Source organism: Thalassophryne amazonica, chromosome 10, assembly GCF_902500255.1.
Source record: "Thalassophryne amazonica chromosome 10, fThaAma1.1, whole genome shotgun sequence".
Taxonomy (NCBI): Eukaryota; Metazoa; Chordata; class Actinopteri; order Batrachoidiformes; family Batrachoididae; genus Thalassophryne; species Thalassophryne amazonica.
In genome coordinates this window covers 57,679,133-57,694,508 of record NC_047112.1, presented here as the reverse complement: position 1 = coordinate 57,694,508, position 15,376 = coordinate 57,679,133, and the positions used below count along the sequence as shown (strand labels likewise).

General features: G+C 42.5%; 1 protein-coding gene across 1 annotated transcript in view; it reads left to right on the top strand.

Moving 5' to 3' along the window:
- The window catches only part of slc5a5 (solute carrier family 5 member 5), a 102,756-nt gene that overhangs the window by 41,081 nt on the left and 46,299 nt on the right, over nucleotides 1-15,376 (top strand). The window contains exons 7-8 of the mRNA XM_034179171.1: nucleotides 3,633-3,762; nucleotides 3,877-3,965. Coding sequence (XP_034035062.1) covers nucleotides 3,633-3,762; nucleotides 3,877-3,965 — 219 coding nt within the window. The remainder of the gene's footprint in view (nucleotides 1-3,632; nucleotides 3,763-3,876; nucleotides 3,966-15,376) is intronic.

Sequence of the window (15,376 nt, the reverse complement as noted above, 5' to 3'; positions counted from 1 at the left end):
AATGCTTCAGGGGAGCATTAGCATGGCTAAAACCTTTCAGACCTTTCCACATTTTTCTTTTTTTTGGGGGGGGATTTCACCTTCTGGGGGAGCTCCCCCCACCCCACACCCCCCAAGGTCACCCTAATGACAGTCCTCTTAACCCCCTGCCACTTTAAGCTTTTTTTTAAATGTAGATGTAAATTCATATTCAAAGTTTTCAGCTAGTTCACAGTAGGGCTGTACAATATAGCCAAATTATCATATGTCAATATTGTCATATCAGTATGATATACGATATGACCATGTTTTCACACAAAGTGCAGCAACAGTAAAAACTAAACATTCTTAACAAAACAGTAAAAATACCACACTCATTTTACACTCATTCTAAGGGCCCTATCCCACTGGGGAGAGGATTAATTGCGCATGAATTGAGTACACAAATTGCGGGCATTCGTTGTCGTCCGCAACAAAAATGGCCAAAAATGACAAATGTCCCAGTATGAATTACGGATATATTAATAATATATAGCGAATATATGATGAACAATCACGGTTATATAACGCATGTAGTGAGGAAACTGATCCAACACATTGAGATTATCACGGCAGTATTACGGGTGTATTATGAATGCATCGCGCATGTGTTGCGCATGCACAGCATCTGCATTGTGGTCATAAAAGAAGCGCACTCGGGCCATTGGCATCACTATTCACACCAACAATACAGCCGCTGGAGCATTTGCTGGACTTGGACAAGTTGATCAGAGTCAATGTTCATGTTGTCATGCGAGGGTTAACTGTTCATGAGTTTGGGGAGCAGGAGGGGGGAAGCCGCTCGGGGTGTGAGACGGTGGGTTTTTTTGGGTTTTTTTGTTTTGTTTTTTTTTGTTTTGTTTTTTAGAGTGTCACAGAAAACAGACTTCAGCGTGAGTTGTGACTATAAACAGCAACTCTTCCTTTTGTTGGTGTTAAATAAAAGTCCTGGATTGCAGCAGCTACGTCTTTGTGGATTTACACAGCCGGACCGGCACTGACTGGCAGGTATGTCGCGTTCTGCCACACTTTGGGTTTACGTGACGCGTTTGTTATGCACTCACAGATTGTCCGCAAAGCAGATGTAATAAAAACACTTTATTCGTGGCCAATCTGTATGCATTCGCTACAACATATTTTAGTTTGTGATGTGGACATGATGGGCACGATATATATCTGTTTTACACACTGTCCCAGTCCGCTGTCAAGCCGCAAATCCCCGTCAGTTGCGGATATCAGCGGTTAACGGCAGATATACAGCGCATAGAGTGAGTATGTATTGTGTATGAATTGAAATGAGTATGTAAGGCGGATATTATCCACATCCAGATTTTTGAACAGCTCAAAAATCCTGGCTGCGGACATGCGTGCCTCTGTGGATGATCACGGGCGTGTTCGGATGACGGCCGACTCAAACAGGCATGTTACACGGATATTGCGGATGTTTGGCGAATATGGGCCAATTTTGTGCGTAATCCATATGCAAATCCTCCTAAACGCCAGTGGGACAGGGCCCTAAGGTTAGGATACTGTGCCCTTAAAACGTATTGGAACACTTAGTATTTCACACATTTTAATTTGTTTATGCCATTTCAAATACAAGACAAAATACAAAGAATAAAAATTTCTAAAATTATCTTTCTCAAACTCATACTGAAAGCAAATCTCTAAAACTTGATAATAGCTGTAAATAATAATTAGTTTTATTGCCAGTTTTCTTCAGACAAGTCAGGGGATGGAAACATGAACATTTCCAAGTCACTGAATACGTCTTGGACTTTATTTACAACAATTATGAAGAAATAAACATCAAAACATCATATCATCAAAACATCAAATCTAGGCTTTCATCTCAAATGTACTTTCTGGCAATTTGTAGCTGCAGGTCTTCTTTTTAAGAAAATCCTTCTCTGCACCACTTCATCAGGAAGCTGGATTTTATATTTTTAATTAATTTATATCAAGTTGTAGAGATTTGCTTTCAGTTTGAGTTTAACGAAGATAATTTTAGAAAAAAAAAATTGTTTGGAAAAAAATGTTTGAAATGGAATAAACAAATGAAAATGTGTGAAATACTAAGTGTTCCAATACTTTTGAGGGCAATTGAGAAACACTGAGGAGCAGCATCTTACATCTCACATATAGTGCAGCAGATAAGAGAATATTTAGAGAATCCTGCAAATGGTGATACAAGCACCAAATTCGGCACAAAACTGATTGGCCACTTGAATTTTTAATAGGCAGCCAGGTAGGGGTCAGTTGAAGAATTACACAGGAATCTAAATTACAAGATGCTCCAGTCATATAGAAGGATTGTTTCAGTTATCTGCTGCACTAATAAGCCAACATGAACCAGCTGCTGTTAGCTTTATTAAATTAAAATCACCGGGAAAACGTGTATATATAAGGCAACCCAAATTAAAGGAGAAATGCCGCTTTTAACAACCTGGACCTCATTTCTGGCATAAAATACGGTTGTTTACTCACCAATATAACTTTGGTGTCATTAGGAGTCCACAGTTCAAATAATGTGTTCAGGTTCAAATATATTTCCATGATTTTTCTACTTCTAATAAGGTGGATTAGAACATTTTGTGGTAGAGAGTGCCAACTACTACACAGGAGAGACCTAGCAGTCAATATGTGTCACAGATTTAAAATGGCTCTTTTCAACCAGACCTGCGGTGCTGTGACATGTCAATCATCTGGGGTGGTACCTGGGGTGTCCTATCAGATTTCAAGGTGGTCCCGTGACACCCAGCTCCACCCATTCCAGGAAGTGTTCAACATTTGACATTTCCCCTTTCAGTGTGAACTTGCCAATGAGTTCCTGCGAGATTCCTTGAGATCTCATCTGTCAATCCAGGAAGTGTCGATCCACAAAGTGTTTGACATTTGACATTTCCTGTTTCACTGTGGACTCAAAATTCCTGTTTGGGACTCCCTGTACCATAAGCGAGCTTCGTGCCTCTGCGCGACACTTCGCTCGTACTATTTCATGCCACTAGAAGATATGGTTAAAAACGTAATTGAGACAAAGTGGAACAGAACTGTAGTCATACGCACATCACCTCAGGACAAGGACACCTTTGTTCAAGCCTGACAGGATGGCATCAGCGATCAATAATAAATCTTGTCACACATTAATAAAACATCATTTTTTTGACACAATATAATACATAGGAACATGTTTTAATGTCACACATTTCAAAACTAACTGTTTAAAATGAGCAGTTTCATAAGTGTCATACTAAAAGACGTTTGCACATTAGAATAAAATGAAAATCTATGTTTAAATTTCAGTTCAGTTTTAGTTCATCCCATTGAGTTCAATGGGAAAGTGTGTCCAAACCTTTGACTGGTAGTGTATGCATGTACTCACATATGCTGTGAAAATTGCTATTGTGCAATGGCAGGTATTTTTTTAATGAAAAGAGGTACAATATGACCTCTGTAATAGTTTTCACTTTTACCCATGATAACAATGGACCCATTAGTGCTTTGAGCAGAACACACCAAGGTGTACTGTACATGCTGTTAATGAGAGGTCTATTGCAATAATAAGAACTCAAAACACTGAAACTAGAATAAGTTGTGCTTGCTTTTGATTGCAGGGCACTGTTTGTGAATCAAGTAGGGCTCTACTGCATTGTTGGCAGTGCAGCAGTCTGTGGCATTGTCATGTTTTCCTACTACATCAACTGTGACCCACTGAAGTATGGGAGAATTTCTTCCCCTGATCTGGTACTCAACATACTTTTAAAAAGACAATGTTTTGATTGTTAAATCAGTCTTTATTAATAAAACTGCTTTTTTCTTTCTATAACATGTTCTCCTTTCTTTTCTCATCTGATGAAGTATGTGCCCTACTTTGTGTTGGACATATTCAAAGATCTCCCTGGGTTTTCAGGTCTCTTCCTCGCCTGTGCATACAGCGGCACCTTGAGGTAATTATACACTTACTACTAGGGCAGTCTAGGGGTGGGCCGAGTATCTTGAGTCACAATTGTGACTTATTATAAATCGCAATGTTTTTTGGCAGCGGTGGTGACCGAGTGGTTAGTGCGATTGGTTTTAGTGCAAAAGGTTCACGGTTTCCACATTTCTGACTAAAGTGAAAAGCAGAATGAAAAAACAACAAGAAAATAAAAAGCAAAGACTAAACTAGAGCGGAACTCACCATGTGGCAATAGAATAACAAATAGATAAAACAAACCAGTGACAGAAAATCAAACATGGTAGACCTAAGCAGGAGAACAAGGACACAGCCATGGGATACACCATAACATAAGCCCAGATACGGGCAAAACATGACATCAACACCCCCCACCCCCCGCAACGTTCAACAACGATGGCCAACAGAACCCCCCAAAGACCAAAAAGAGGGCAACACCAAGACACAGCCAACCATGGGAGGTTAGAGGGTGACCAGATGGCGGAAACAGCCAAAAGGGTAACTGGGCAGGTGTCCCCAAGGCCTATTAACAGTCATGGAAGTAAAGGGCCGGCGGAAGTAAGGCCAGTAAAAAACAGAATGCCAGGAGAGCGACCGGGCGGCGGGCACAAAACAAAGTAAAACTCAGGAGGATGGCCATAAGGCCCAACAAAAAGCATGGGTACGCCAGGGGGTTGGCCATGAGAATGGTCAGGAACTGTGGCAGGGTCAGAGGGAGGATAGGGATCAGTCTCAGTACAGGAAACAACAGAAAACCGATGGCCAACGGCCTTACTAAACCGGTGAGGGCACATGGGAGGAGACAACTTACAAAGAGGACGGAGAGCAGAGTGAGCCTGCTGCAGACCGGGACACACAGACTGGGGAGGCTGCATCCAAATCTGCTGTGTCCATATTTGGTGAGATTGTTCAACAGGTCTGATGTAACCAGAAGGTTGGACACAAATCTGGGATTCGGGAGTCAGCTGAACAGGGTTTAATGCAGGCATGGGTACACAATATGACAGTCCAAAACAAGCAACAGAAGCGGAAGCATGAGACAGAGGCAAGAGCCAGGAAAACAGGCAGACAGATTGATACACGATTAAGCAAAAAACAGGACTAGGTAATGCTGCATTTTCACATTACGACAACAAGTCACGAATGCCACAAAGCATACATTCTTGGCCGCTGATGATGAATGTGATTATTTGAGGCAAAGGCGTCAGGTGTCCTCAGGAACTGCTGCAACCTGTTACCATGCGTTATGATTAATGGCACGTGTTGCTTGAGAATTATGAGGAACCATTACGCACGGTCAAGAATAATGTTCCACATTATTGCGCGCTGCTATGTGCAACAGCGCGCTATTGCTTGTAACAGCGCATCGTTACATTCTGTCACATTGTGAATGAGGGACTTGTCTCCACACCCACCCCCATATTCATCCTACCATCAGTTGCTGAACAGTTCAGATCGCTCCAGTTTGCTCCTCAATATCCACAGCAGAAGAACTTTGTGACTGCATGCTGAGTTGGACTCTGTGCCATGGAGTGGCACAGAAAGGAGGAGGAGACTGAGAGAACCAGATGTGTGGCTCCAGACGGCTCTCATCTTGCTCTTTTTCCCAAGCATCAGGCACATGCAGCACGTGGAACACCTGCAGGAGCGCGCTGATGAACATTGTAAAGAGGCTTTTAGCCGACTTGGCATCACTGTCCTTCTTCAGCATACTGCAGCAATGAAACTGAATGCAGTGCAGCAGGGTTTAATTGTGCGCATGTCAGAGAAGAATGCTGTCACGCTCTATTAAGGATCACCACTAATCAAGATGGATTAACACGCTCAGTTGCGACCTCCAAGACATGAAGCGAAATGAGGGTGATGCGTGACATTCATGGAAGAATTTTTTACATCCAAAAACATGCTCCATTAAGAAACCTTTATTAAGAAACCTACTCAGATGCGTTAAGTCACGTTAAGAATGTCCGAAATGTGCCAAGAATGACGCAAATATGACATTCATAATGCATCCTGCCTATATGTAAAACGCAGCATAACTCTGAGGACAAACGCTTGAAAGTGGCACAAGGCTCAACAATCTCGCAAGTGAAAAAGGGAGAAGGTGTGACTAATAAAAGTGACGTAATCAAGAGTGAATGCACCGCAGGTGTGTGAGGAAAAATCCAGAATGAGGAAGGGCAGGAGGCACATGCCCAACACCAAACCACAGCATAAGACAAGAGAAATCCCACCACCAAACCCCAGTGAAAAACCGAAGAGTAAACCAAAAAGAGAAAGACAAAGCAATACACAATAAACTCCACAGACCCAATAATGACAAGTACTCTATCTTTCTTTTGGTATTTGTAAGAAATTTCTATTTCTTTGTAAAAAATAATTAAATAAATAAATAAATAAATAAATAATAATAATAAATAAAAACAGGTAAATAACACTTTTGTTGCTAACTACTGTAGCTTTCAGCTCTTGTTTGAGAAAAAGTAAATAAAAATATATTGACTTCAGTGTTTTATGTAAAACACATGAATGTGTTGTTGATTTGAAAGTGTTTCAAAATGGTGCATGTGTGTATCATTTTGTTGCTAGAATGACATTTTTAGAAGGGATTGTTACGTTTTGATTGCAGGGTTTGGACAGAGCTGTGAGGGGTTTTACAACAAGTGTTGTGTCTTATCTTGCTTATGTGTAGAGTTGTGACACAGCGAGCCAAATTTTGCAAAATGTGCGTAAGCAGTCGGCAAAACTGTAATACTATGTATATGATAGCAAGAACCTAAACAATTTATGAATACATTAAGACAGTAAATTAACATAAAAATGTAATTTACAGGAAATAAATGGGTTGAGTTCTTATAAAATTGTTGAGTTCTAAGGTTCTAAACCATTCTGGAATCATACACCATTTCAGCTCATTATAGAAACTTAGCATAATTTACGTGGTCTGTTAGAAAAGTATCCGACCTTTTTATTTTTTTCAAAAACCATATGGATTTGAATCACGTGTGATTGCATCAGCCAAGCTTGAACCTTCGTGCGCATGCGTGAGTTTTTTCACGCCTGTCGGTTGCGTCATTCGCCTGTGAGCAGGTTTTGAGTGAGCAGTGGTCCACCCCTCTCGTTGTTTTTTATTGCAAATAAATGTCTGAACGATTTGGAGCTTTGCTGCATCAATTTTTTTCCAGAAACTGTGAGAGACCTCCAGGTGGACACTGTTCGGAAAATTAATATGGCTTTCAGGGACGACTTTCTCGGCACATTCCACTGTTACAGGAGTCTTTTTCATGGAAAGAAAAGCGGAGGGATGCGCCACGGTGCCGTTCATTACGTTGCACAAACCCACCTCCGTGTTGGTCTCACAGGACGGCTTTCAGGTGGATTTCAAACAGCTGTCGGTTGCTTTTCAGTCGTGTGATTATCCGAGAAATTGAGCATGAGCTGGACATGCCCCAACATGTCCTGTGAGGCTTCATCATGGTGTTGCTTTGCGCCATGCGGCTCCACCGCGATGAGCGGAACTCCTCCGCACGTCTGTCTCAATGTGCCGAAAAAGTGCTGATGTCCACGTCTTTTCACAATTCCTGTGCTAGTCAGACGACATACTGGATCAAGACAGCGTCCAGTTTAGAAATGATTGGCACATTCCACTGTTACAGGAGTTTTTGTCATGGAAAGAGGAGCAGAATTAATCAATCAATCAATCAATTTATTTATATAGCGCCAAATCACAACAAACAGTTGCCCCAAGGCGCTTTATATTGTAAGGCAAGGCCATACAATAATTATGTAAAACCCCAACGGTCAAAACGACCCCCTGTGAGCAAGCACTTGGCTACAGTGGGAAGGAAAAACTCCCTTTTAACAGGAAGAAACCTCCAGCAGAACCAGGCTCAGGGAGGGGCAGTCTTCTGCTGGGACTGGTTGGGGCTGAGGGAGAGAACCAGGAAAAAGACATGCTGTGGAGGGGAGCAGAGATCGATCACTAATGATTAAATGCAGAGTGGTGCATACAGAGCAAAAAGAGAAAGAAACAGTGCATCATGGGAACCCCCCAGCAGTCTACGTCTATAGCAGCATAACTAAGGGATGGTTCAGGGTCAACTGATCCAGCCCTAACTATAAGCTTTAGCAAAAAGGAAAGTTTTAAGCCTAATCTTAAAAGTAGAGAGGGTGTCTGTCTCCCTGATCTGAATTGGGAGCTGGTTCCACAGGAGAGGAGCCTGAAAGCTGAAGGCTCTGCCTCCCATTCTACTCTTACAAACCCTAGGAACTACAAGTAAGCCTGCAGTCTGAGAGCGAAGCGCTCTATTGGGGTGATATGGTACTACGAGGTCCCTAAGATAAGATGTGACCTGATTATTCAAAACCTTATAAGTAAGAAGAAGAATTTTAAATTCTATTCTAGAATTAACAGGAAGCCAATGAAGAGAGGCCAATATGGGTGAGATATGCTCTCTCCTTCTAGTCCCCGTCAGTACTCTAGCTGCAGCATTTTGAATTAACTGAAGGCTTTTTAGGGAACTTTTAGGACAACCTGATAATAATGAATTACAATAGTCCAGCCTAGAGGAAATAAATGCATGAATTAGTTTTTCAGCATCACTCTGAGACAAGACCTTTCTGATTTTAGAGATATTGCGTAAATGCAAAAAAAGCAGTCCTACATATTTGTTTAATATGCGCTTTGAATGACATATCCTGATCAAAAATGACTCCAAGATTTCTCACAGTATTACTAGAGGTCAGGGTAATGCCATCCAGAGTAAGGATCTGGTTAGACACCATGTTTCTAAGATTTGTGGGGCCAAGTACAATAACTTCAGTTTTATCTGAGTTTAAAAGCAGGAAATTAGAGGTCATCCATGTCTTTATGTCTGTAAGACAATCCTGCAGTTTAGCTAATTGGTGTGTGTCCTCTGGCTTCATGGATAGATAAAGCTGGGTATCATCTGCGTAACAATGAAAATTAAGCAATACCGTCTAATAATACTGCCTAAGGGAAGCATGTATAAAGTGAATAAAATTGGTCCTAGCACAGAACCTTGTGGAACTCCATAATTAACTTTAGTCTGTGACGAAGATTCCCCATTTACATGAACAAATTGTAATCTATTAGACAAATATGATTCAAACCACCGCAGCGCAGTACCTTTAATACCTATGGCATGCTCTAATCTCTGTAATAAAATTTTATGGTCAACAGTATCAAAAGCAGCACTGAGGTCTAACAGAACAAGCACAGAGATGAGTCCACTGTCCGAGGCCATAAGAAGATCATTTGTAACCTTCACTAATGCTGTTTCTGTACTATGATGAATTCTAAAACCTGACTGAAACTCTTCAAATAGACCATTCCTCTGCAGATGATCAGTTAGCTGTTTTACAACTACCCTTTCAAGAATTTTTGAGAGAAAAGGAAGGTTGGAGATTGGCCTATAATTAGCTAAGATAGCTGGGTCAAGTGATGGCTTTTTAAGTAATGGTTTAATTACTGCCACCTTAAAAGCCTGTGGTACATAGCCAACTAACAAAGATAGATTGATCATATTTAAGATCGAAGCATTAAATAATGGTAGGGCTTCCTTGAGCAGCCTGGTAGGAATGGGGTCTAATAAACATGTTGATGGTTTGGATGAAGTAACTAATGAAAATAACTCAGACAGAACAATCGGAGAGAAAGAGTCTAACCAAATACCGGCATCACTGAAAGCAGCCAAAGATAACGATACGTCTTTGGGATGGTTATGAGTAATTTTTTCTCTAATAGTTAAAATTTTGTTAGCAAAGAAAGTCATGAAGTCATTACTAGTTAAAGTTAATGGAATACTCAGCTCAATAGAGCTCTGACTCTTTGTCAGCCTGGCTACAGTGCTGAAAAGAAACCTGGGGTTGTTCTTATTTTCTTCAATTAGTGATGAGTAGAAAGATGTCCTAGCTTTACGGAGGGCTTTTTTATAGAGCAACAGACTCTTTTTCCAGGCTAAGTGAAGATCTTCTAAATTAGTGAGACGTCATTTCCTCTCCAACTTACGGGTTATCTGCTTTAAGCTACGAGTTTGTGAGTTATACCACGGAGTCAGGCACTTCTGATTTAAAGCTCTCTTTTTTAGAGGGGCTACAGCATCCAAAGTTGTCTTCAATGAGGATGTAAACTATTGACGAGATACTCTATCTCACTTACAGAGTTTAGGTAGCTACTCTGCACTGTGTTGGTATATGGCATTAGAGAACATAAAGAAGGAATCATATCCTTAAACCTAGTTACAGCGCTTTCTGAAAGACTTCTAGTGTAATGAAACTTATTCCCCACTGCTGGGTAGTCCATCAGAGTAAATGTAAATGTTATTAAGAAATGATCAGACAGAAGGGAGTTTTCAGGGAATACTGTTAAGTCTTCTATTTCCATACCATAAGTCAGAACAAGATCTAAGATATGATTAAAGTGGTGGGTGGACTCATTTACTTTTTGAGCAAAACCAATAGAGTCTAATAATAGATTAAATGCAGTGTTGAGGCTGTCATTCTCAGCATCTGTGTGGATGTTAAAATCGCCCACTATAATTATCTTATCTGAGCTAAGCACTAAGTCAGACAAAAGGTCTGAAAATTCACAGAGAAACTCACAGTAACGACCAGGTGGATGATAGATAATAACAAATAAAACTGGTTTTTGGGACTTCCAATTTGGATGGACAAGACTAAGAGTCAAGCTTTCAAATGAATTAAAGCTCTGTCTGGGTTTTTGATTAATTAATAAGCTGGAATGGAAGATTGCTGCTAATCCTCCGCCCCGGCCCGTGCTACGAGCATTCTGACAGTTAGTGTGACTCGGGGGTGTTGACTCTTTAAACTAACATATTCATCCTGCTGTAACCAGGTTTCTGTAAGGCAGAATAAATCAATATGTTGATCAATTATTATATCATTTACCAACAGGGACTTAGAAGAGAGAGACCTAATGTTTAATAGACCACATTTAACTGTTTTAGTCTGTGGTGCAGTTGAAGGTGCTATATTATTTTTTATTTTTGAATTTTTATGCTTAAATAGATGTTTGCTGGTTATTGGTAGTCTGGGAGCAGGCACCGTCTCTACAGGGATGGGGTAATGAGGGGATGGCAGGGGGAGAGAAGCTGCAGAGAGGTGTGTAAGACTACAACTCTGCTTCCTGGTCCCAACCCTGGATAGTCACGGTTTGGAGGATTTAAGAAAATTGGCCAGATTTCTAGAAATGAGAGCTGCTCCATCCAAAGTGGGATGGATGCCGTCTCTCCTAACAAGACCAGGTTTTCCCCAGAAGCTTTGCCAATTATCTATGAAGCCCACCTCATTTTTTGGACACCACTCAGACAGACAGCAATTCAAGGAGAACATGCGGCTAAACATGTCACTCCCGGTCTGATTGGGGAGGGGCCCAGAGAAAACTACAGAGTCCGACATTGTTTTTGCAAAGTTACACACCGATTTAATGTTAATTTTAGTGACCTCCGATTGGCGTAACCGGGTGTCATTACTGCCGACGTGAATTACAGTCTTACCAAATTTACGCTTAGCCTTAGCCAGCAGTTTCAAATTTCCTTCAATGTCGCCTGCTCTGGCCCCCGGAAGACAATTGACTATGGTTGCTGGTGTCGCTAACTTCACATTTCGCAAAACAGAGTCGCCAATAACCAGAGTTTGATCCTCGGCGGGTGTGTCGTCGAGTGGGGAAAAACGGTTAGAGATGTGAACGGGTTGGCGGTGTACACGGGGCTTCTGTTTAGGGCTACGCTTCCTCCTCACAGTCATCCAGTCAGCCTGCTTTCCCGGCTGCTCGGGATCTGCCAGGGGGTAACTAACGGCGGCTAAGCTACCTTGGTCCGCACCGACTACAGGGGCCTGGCTAGCTGTAGAATTTTCCACGGTGCGGAGCCGAGTCTCCAATTCGCCCAGCCTGGCCTCCAAAGCTACGAATAAGCTACACTTATTACAAGTACCGTTACTGCTAAAGGAGGCCGAGGAATAACTAAACATTTCACACCCAGAGCAGAAAAGTGCGGGAGAGACAGGAGAAGCCGCCATGCTAAATCGGCTAAGAGCTAGTAGCTACGCTAAGCTAGCGGATTCCTAAAAACACGCAAAGTGAATAATGTGTAAATAATTTAGAGGTGATTCAGCAGAAGGAGTGCTTTAGTTAAGGCACGTAAAGATTACACTGGGAAACAAATCGTAATCTAGATAACTAGATCAATCTAACTGCGCAGATTAAACAGCTAACAGATACAGAAAAACACCGCTGTGCTCTGGAACAGGAAGTGATACAATACCGCAGTGAGAGCCAACCACCAGTAGAGGCAAGCAAGTAAAGCACCTGGACGCACTTATTTTCCCTTTCTTATGGCTAGCATACTGACGTAGTTTTGTTTTACGCTTTTTACTCTTTTAATTCATTTTATTAGGAAACAGAGCGGGCAGCAGCCTCAGCTTTACCTAAATTCTGGGTCTTTTCGTGAATCTTAGGGCCAGTGGGCAGCGATCACCTTAGTATTTCTTCTGATTTCTTGTTGATTAATGCTGGCAAATTATACTGTATTTCTTGTTTTTTATGATGCCCGATTCTGTTTTTCTCTCTGTTTAACGTGCAGCTCCATCCAGACATGGGAGTTGTATTTGTGCTAGTGACCCTCCTGTCCTGTGCACCAACAGCATTTCCTGTATATTTGTTTTGTGAATTGTTCTGTAATTTATGTTTGTAGCATGGCCCAAGCAGAGGGTCACCCCTTTGAGTCTGGTCTGCTTGAGGTTTCTTCCTCAGAGGGAGTTTTTCCTTACCACTGTTACCAGTGGTGGGCACAGTTCCGATAATCCGATAACCGATAATTATCGAAGATAACGTTTTCATTATCTTCGATAATGAAAAGGAATACTTCGAGGATCTCCTCAATCCCATCGTCACGTCTTCCGAAGAGGAAGCAGAGACTGGGGACTCAGAGGCGGACTCATCCATTACCCAGGCCGAAGTCACCGAGGTGGTTCATCCACCCCAGGTGGCAAGGCTCCTGGGGTGGATGAAATCCGTCCTGAGTACCTTAAGTCTCTGGATGTTGTGGGACTGTCTTGGCTGACATGCCTCTGCAACATCCCGTGGCGATCGGGGACAGTGCCTATGGATTGGCAGACCGGGGTGGTGGCCCCTCTGTTTAAGAAGGGGAACCAGAGGGTGTGTTCCAGCTATAGGGGGATCACACTCCTCAGCCTCCCCGGTAAGGTCTATTCCGGAGTACTGGAGAGGAGAATTTGACCGATGGTCGAACCTCAGATTCAGGAGGAGCAGTGTGGTTTTCGTCCTGGTCGCGGCACACTGGACCAGCTCTACATGCTCCATCGGGTGCTCGAGGGTTCATGGGAGTTCACCCAACCAGTCCACATGTGTTTTGTGGCTCTGGAGAAGGCGTTCAACCGTGTCCCTCGGGGCACCCTGTGGGGGGTGCTCCGGGAGTACCGGGTCTGGGGTCCTTTGCTAAGGGCTATCCGGTCCCTGTACGACCGCAGCAGGAGCTTGGTTCGCATTGCCAGTAGTAAGTCAAAACTGTTTCCAGTGCACATTGGCCTCCGCCAGGGCTGCCCTTTGTCACCGGTTCTGTTCATTATTTTTATGGACAGAATTTCTAGGCGCAGCCAGGGTGTAGAGGGGGTCTGGTTTGAGAACCACAGAATCTTGTCTCTGCTGTTTGCGGACGATGTGGTTCTGTTGGCTTCGTCAAATCAGGACCTTCAGCCTGCACTAGGGTGGTTTGCAGCCGAGTGTGAAGCGTCTGGGATGAAAATCAGCACCTCCAAATCCGAGGCCATGGTTCTCGAGCAGAACAAGGTGCTTTGCCCTCTTCAGCTCGGTGGAGTGTCCTTGCCTCAAGTGGAGGAGTTTAAGTATCTCGGGGCCTTGTTCATGAGTGAGGGACGGATGGAGTGTGAGATCGATAGACGGATCGGTGCAGCATCTGCAGTGATGCGGTCGCTGTATCGGACTGTCGTGGTGAAGAAAGAGCTGAGAAGGGGGGCAGAGCTCTCGATTTACTGATCGATCTACGTTCCGATCCTCATCTATGGTCATGAGATTTGGCTCATGACCGAAAGAACGAGATCGCGAGTACAAGCAGCCGAGATGAGTTTCCTCCGCAGGGTGGCTGGGCGCTCCCTTAGAGATAGGGTGAGGAGCTCGGTCACTCAGGAGGAGCTCGGAGTCAAGCCGCTGCTCCTCCACATTGAAAGGAGTCAGTTGAGGTGGCTCGGGCATCTTTTCTGGATGCCCCCTGGACGCCTCGCTGGAGAGGCGTTCCGGGCATGTCCCATTGGTAGGAGGCCCCAAGGAAGACCCAGAACATGCTGGAGGGACTACTTCTAGAAAATGGATGGATGAATGGATGTTTTCATTATCGGATTATATTTTTAGATAACTTTAAAAAACATTATTGGACTAATTATCTTGCGATACATTTTTGTCTGATAATTTTGAGACCGATAATGTGGTAAATAAAGATGAACAGCTACAAACATTTATAATATTTAAAATCAGCTGAGCACCTACCTGTTAAATGCTTCATAGGTGATGTGTAGTTCTACCCTCTGCAAAACAGAGAAGAGCTGCTTCAAGAAGAATCCGCTCTATCCTCTGCAGGCAAAGGAGAACTCATTTCTTTTAACCCCATACTAATGCGAGGGCAATATCACCCAAGTCATCCAGAGGAATGCATTTTAACTTATGGTTTCAAGTTTTAACCAAACTAATTTCGGACAAGTTATCGAAATGAATGTCATGTCTAAAGTTTTATAAAGTGAAAATATCAGATATATATTTTAGTTTTAAAGTAATGCACTAATTTTTAAGGTTTTAGTGTTGACATGCTGTGTCCAGGTGCATTATGGGTATCTCAGTATGTTCACGACATGAGAAATGCATTTGAAACACTCTGATCAGGCTCTACAGACAATAGCATTAAACTCTAGTGCCTAAAACTATATATATTCTCTGGGTTTATAAACGTGATTATTGTGTCTGCGTTTATTAAATTCCACGCATCTTAAATGTAGCAGACACGGATTATCTGGAATTTTGTTTTGGCAAATTTTCAAGGTCTCTACTGCCATCTACTGGCCAGTAGTCTTCATGGCAGTATTGGCCCTGAAGCTAGGCTGATATATTTTCAATCACTGTACTCGGCTACAGCTCAAACTGTACCACAGAACCGCACGGTGTAAAAGTTTAGAGTGCACGATTTATGTTCTCACACACATTGTACATTCAAAAACCACACATCGGACTCGTGTTTCCAGAGGCAAAATGTAAACAGAAGCTTTTTTTCAAACTTGATTTACAGAAACTCTCGATGGGAGTACGGAACCCGGGAGAGGTCACTTAAAGTGATA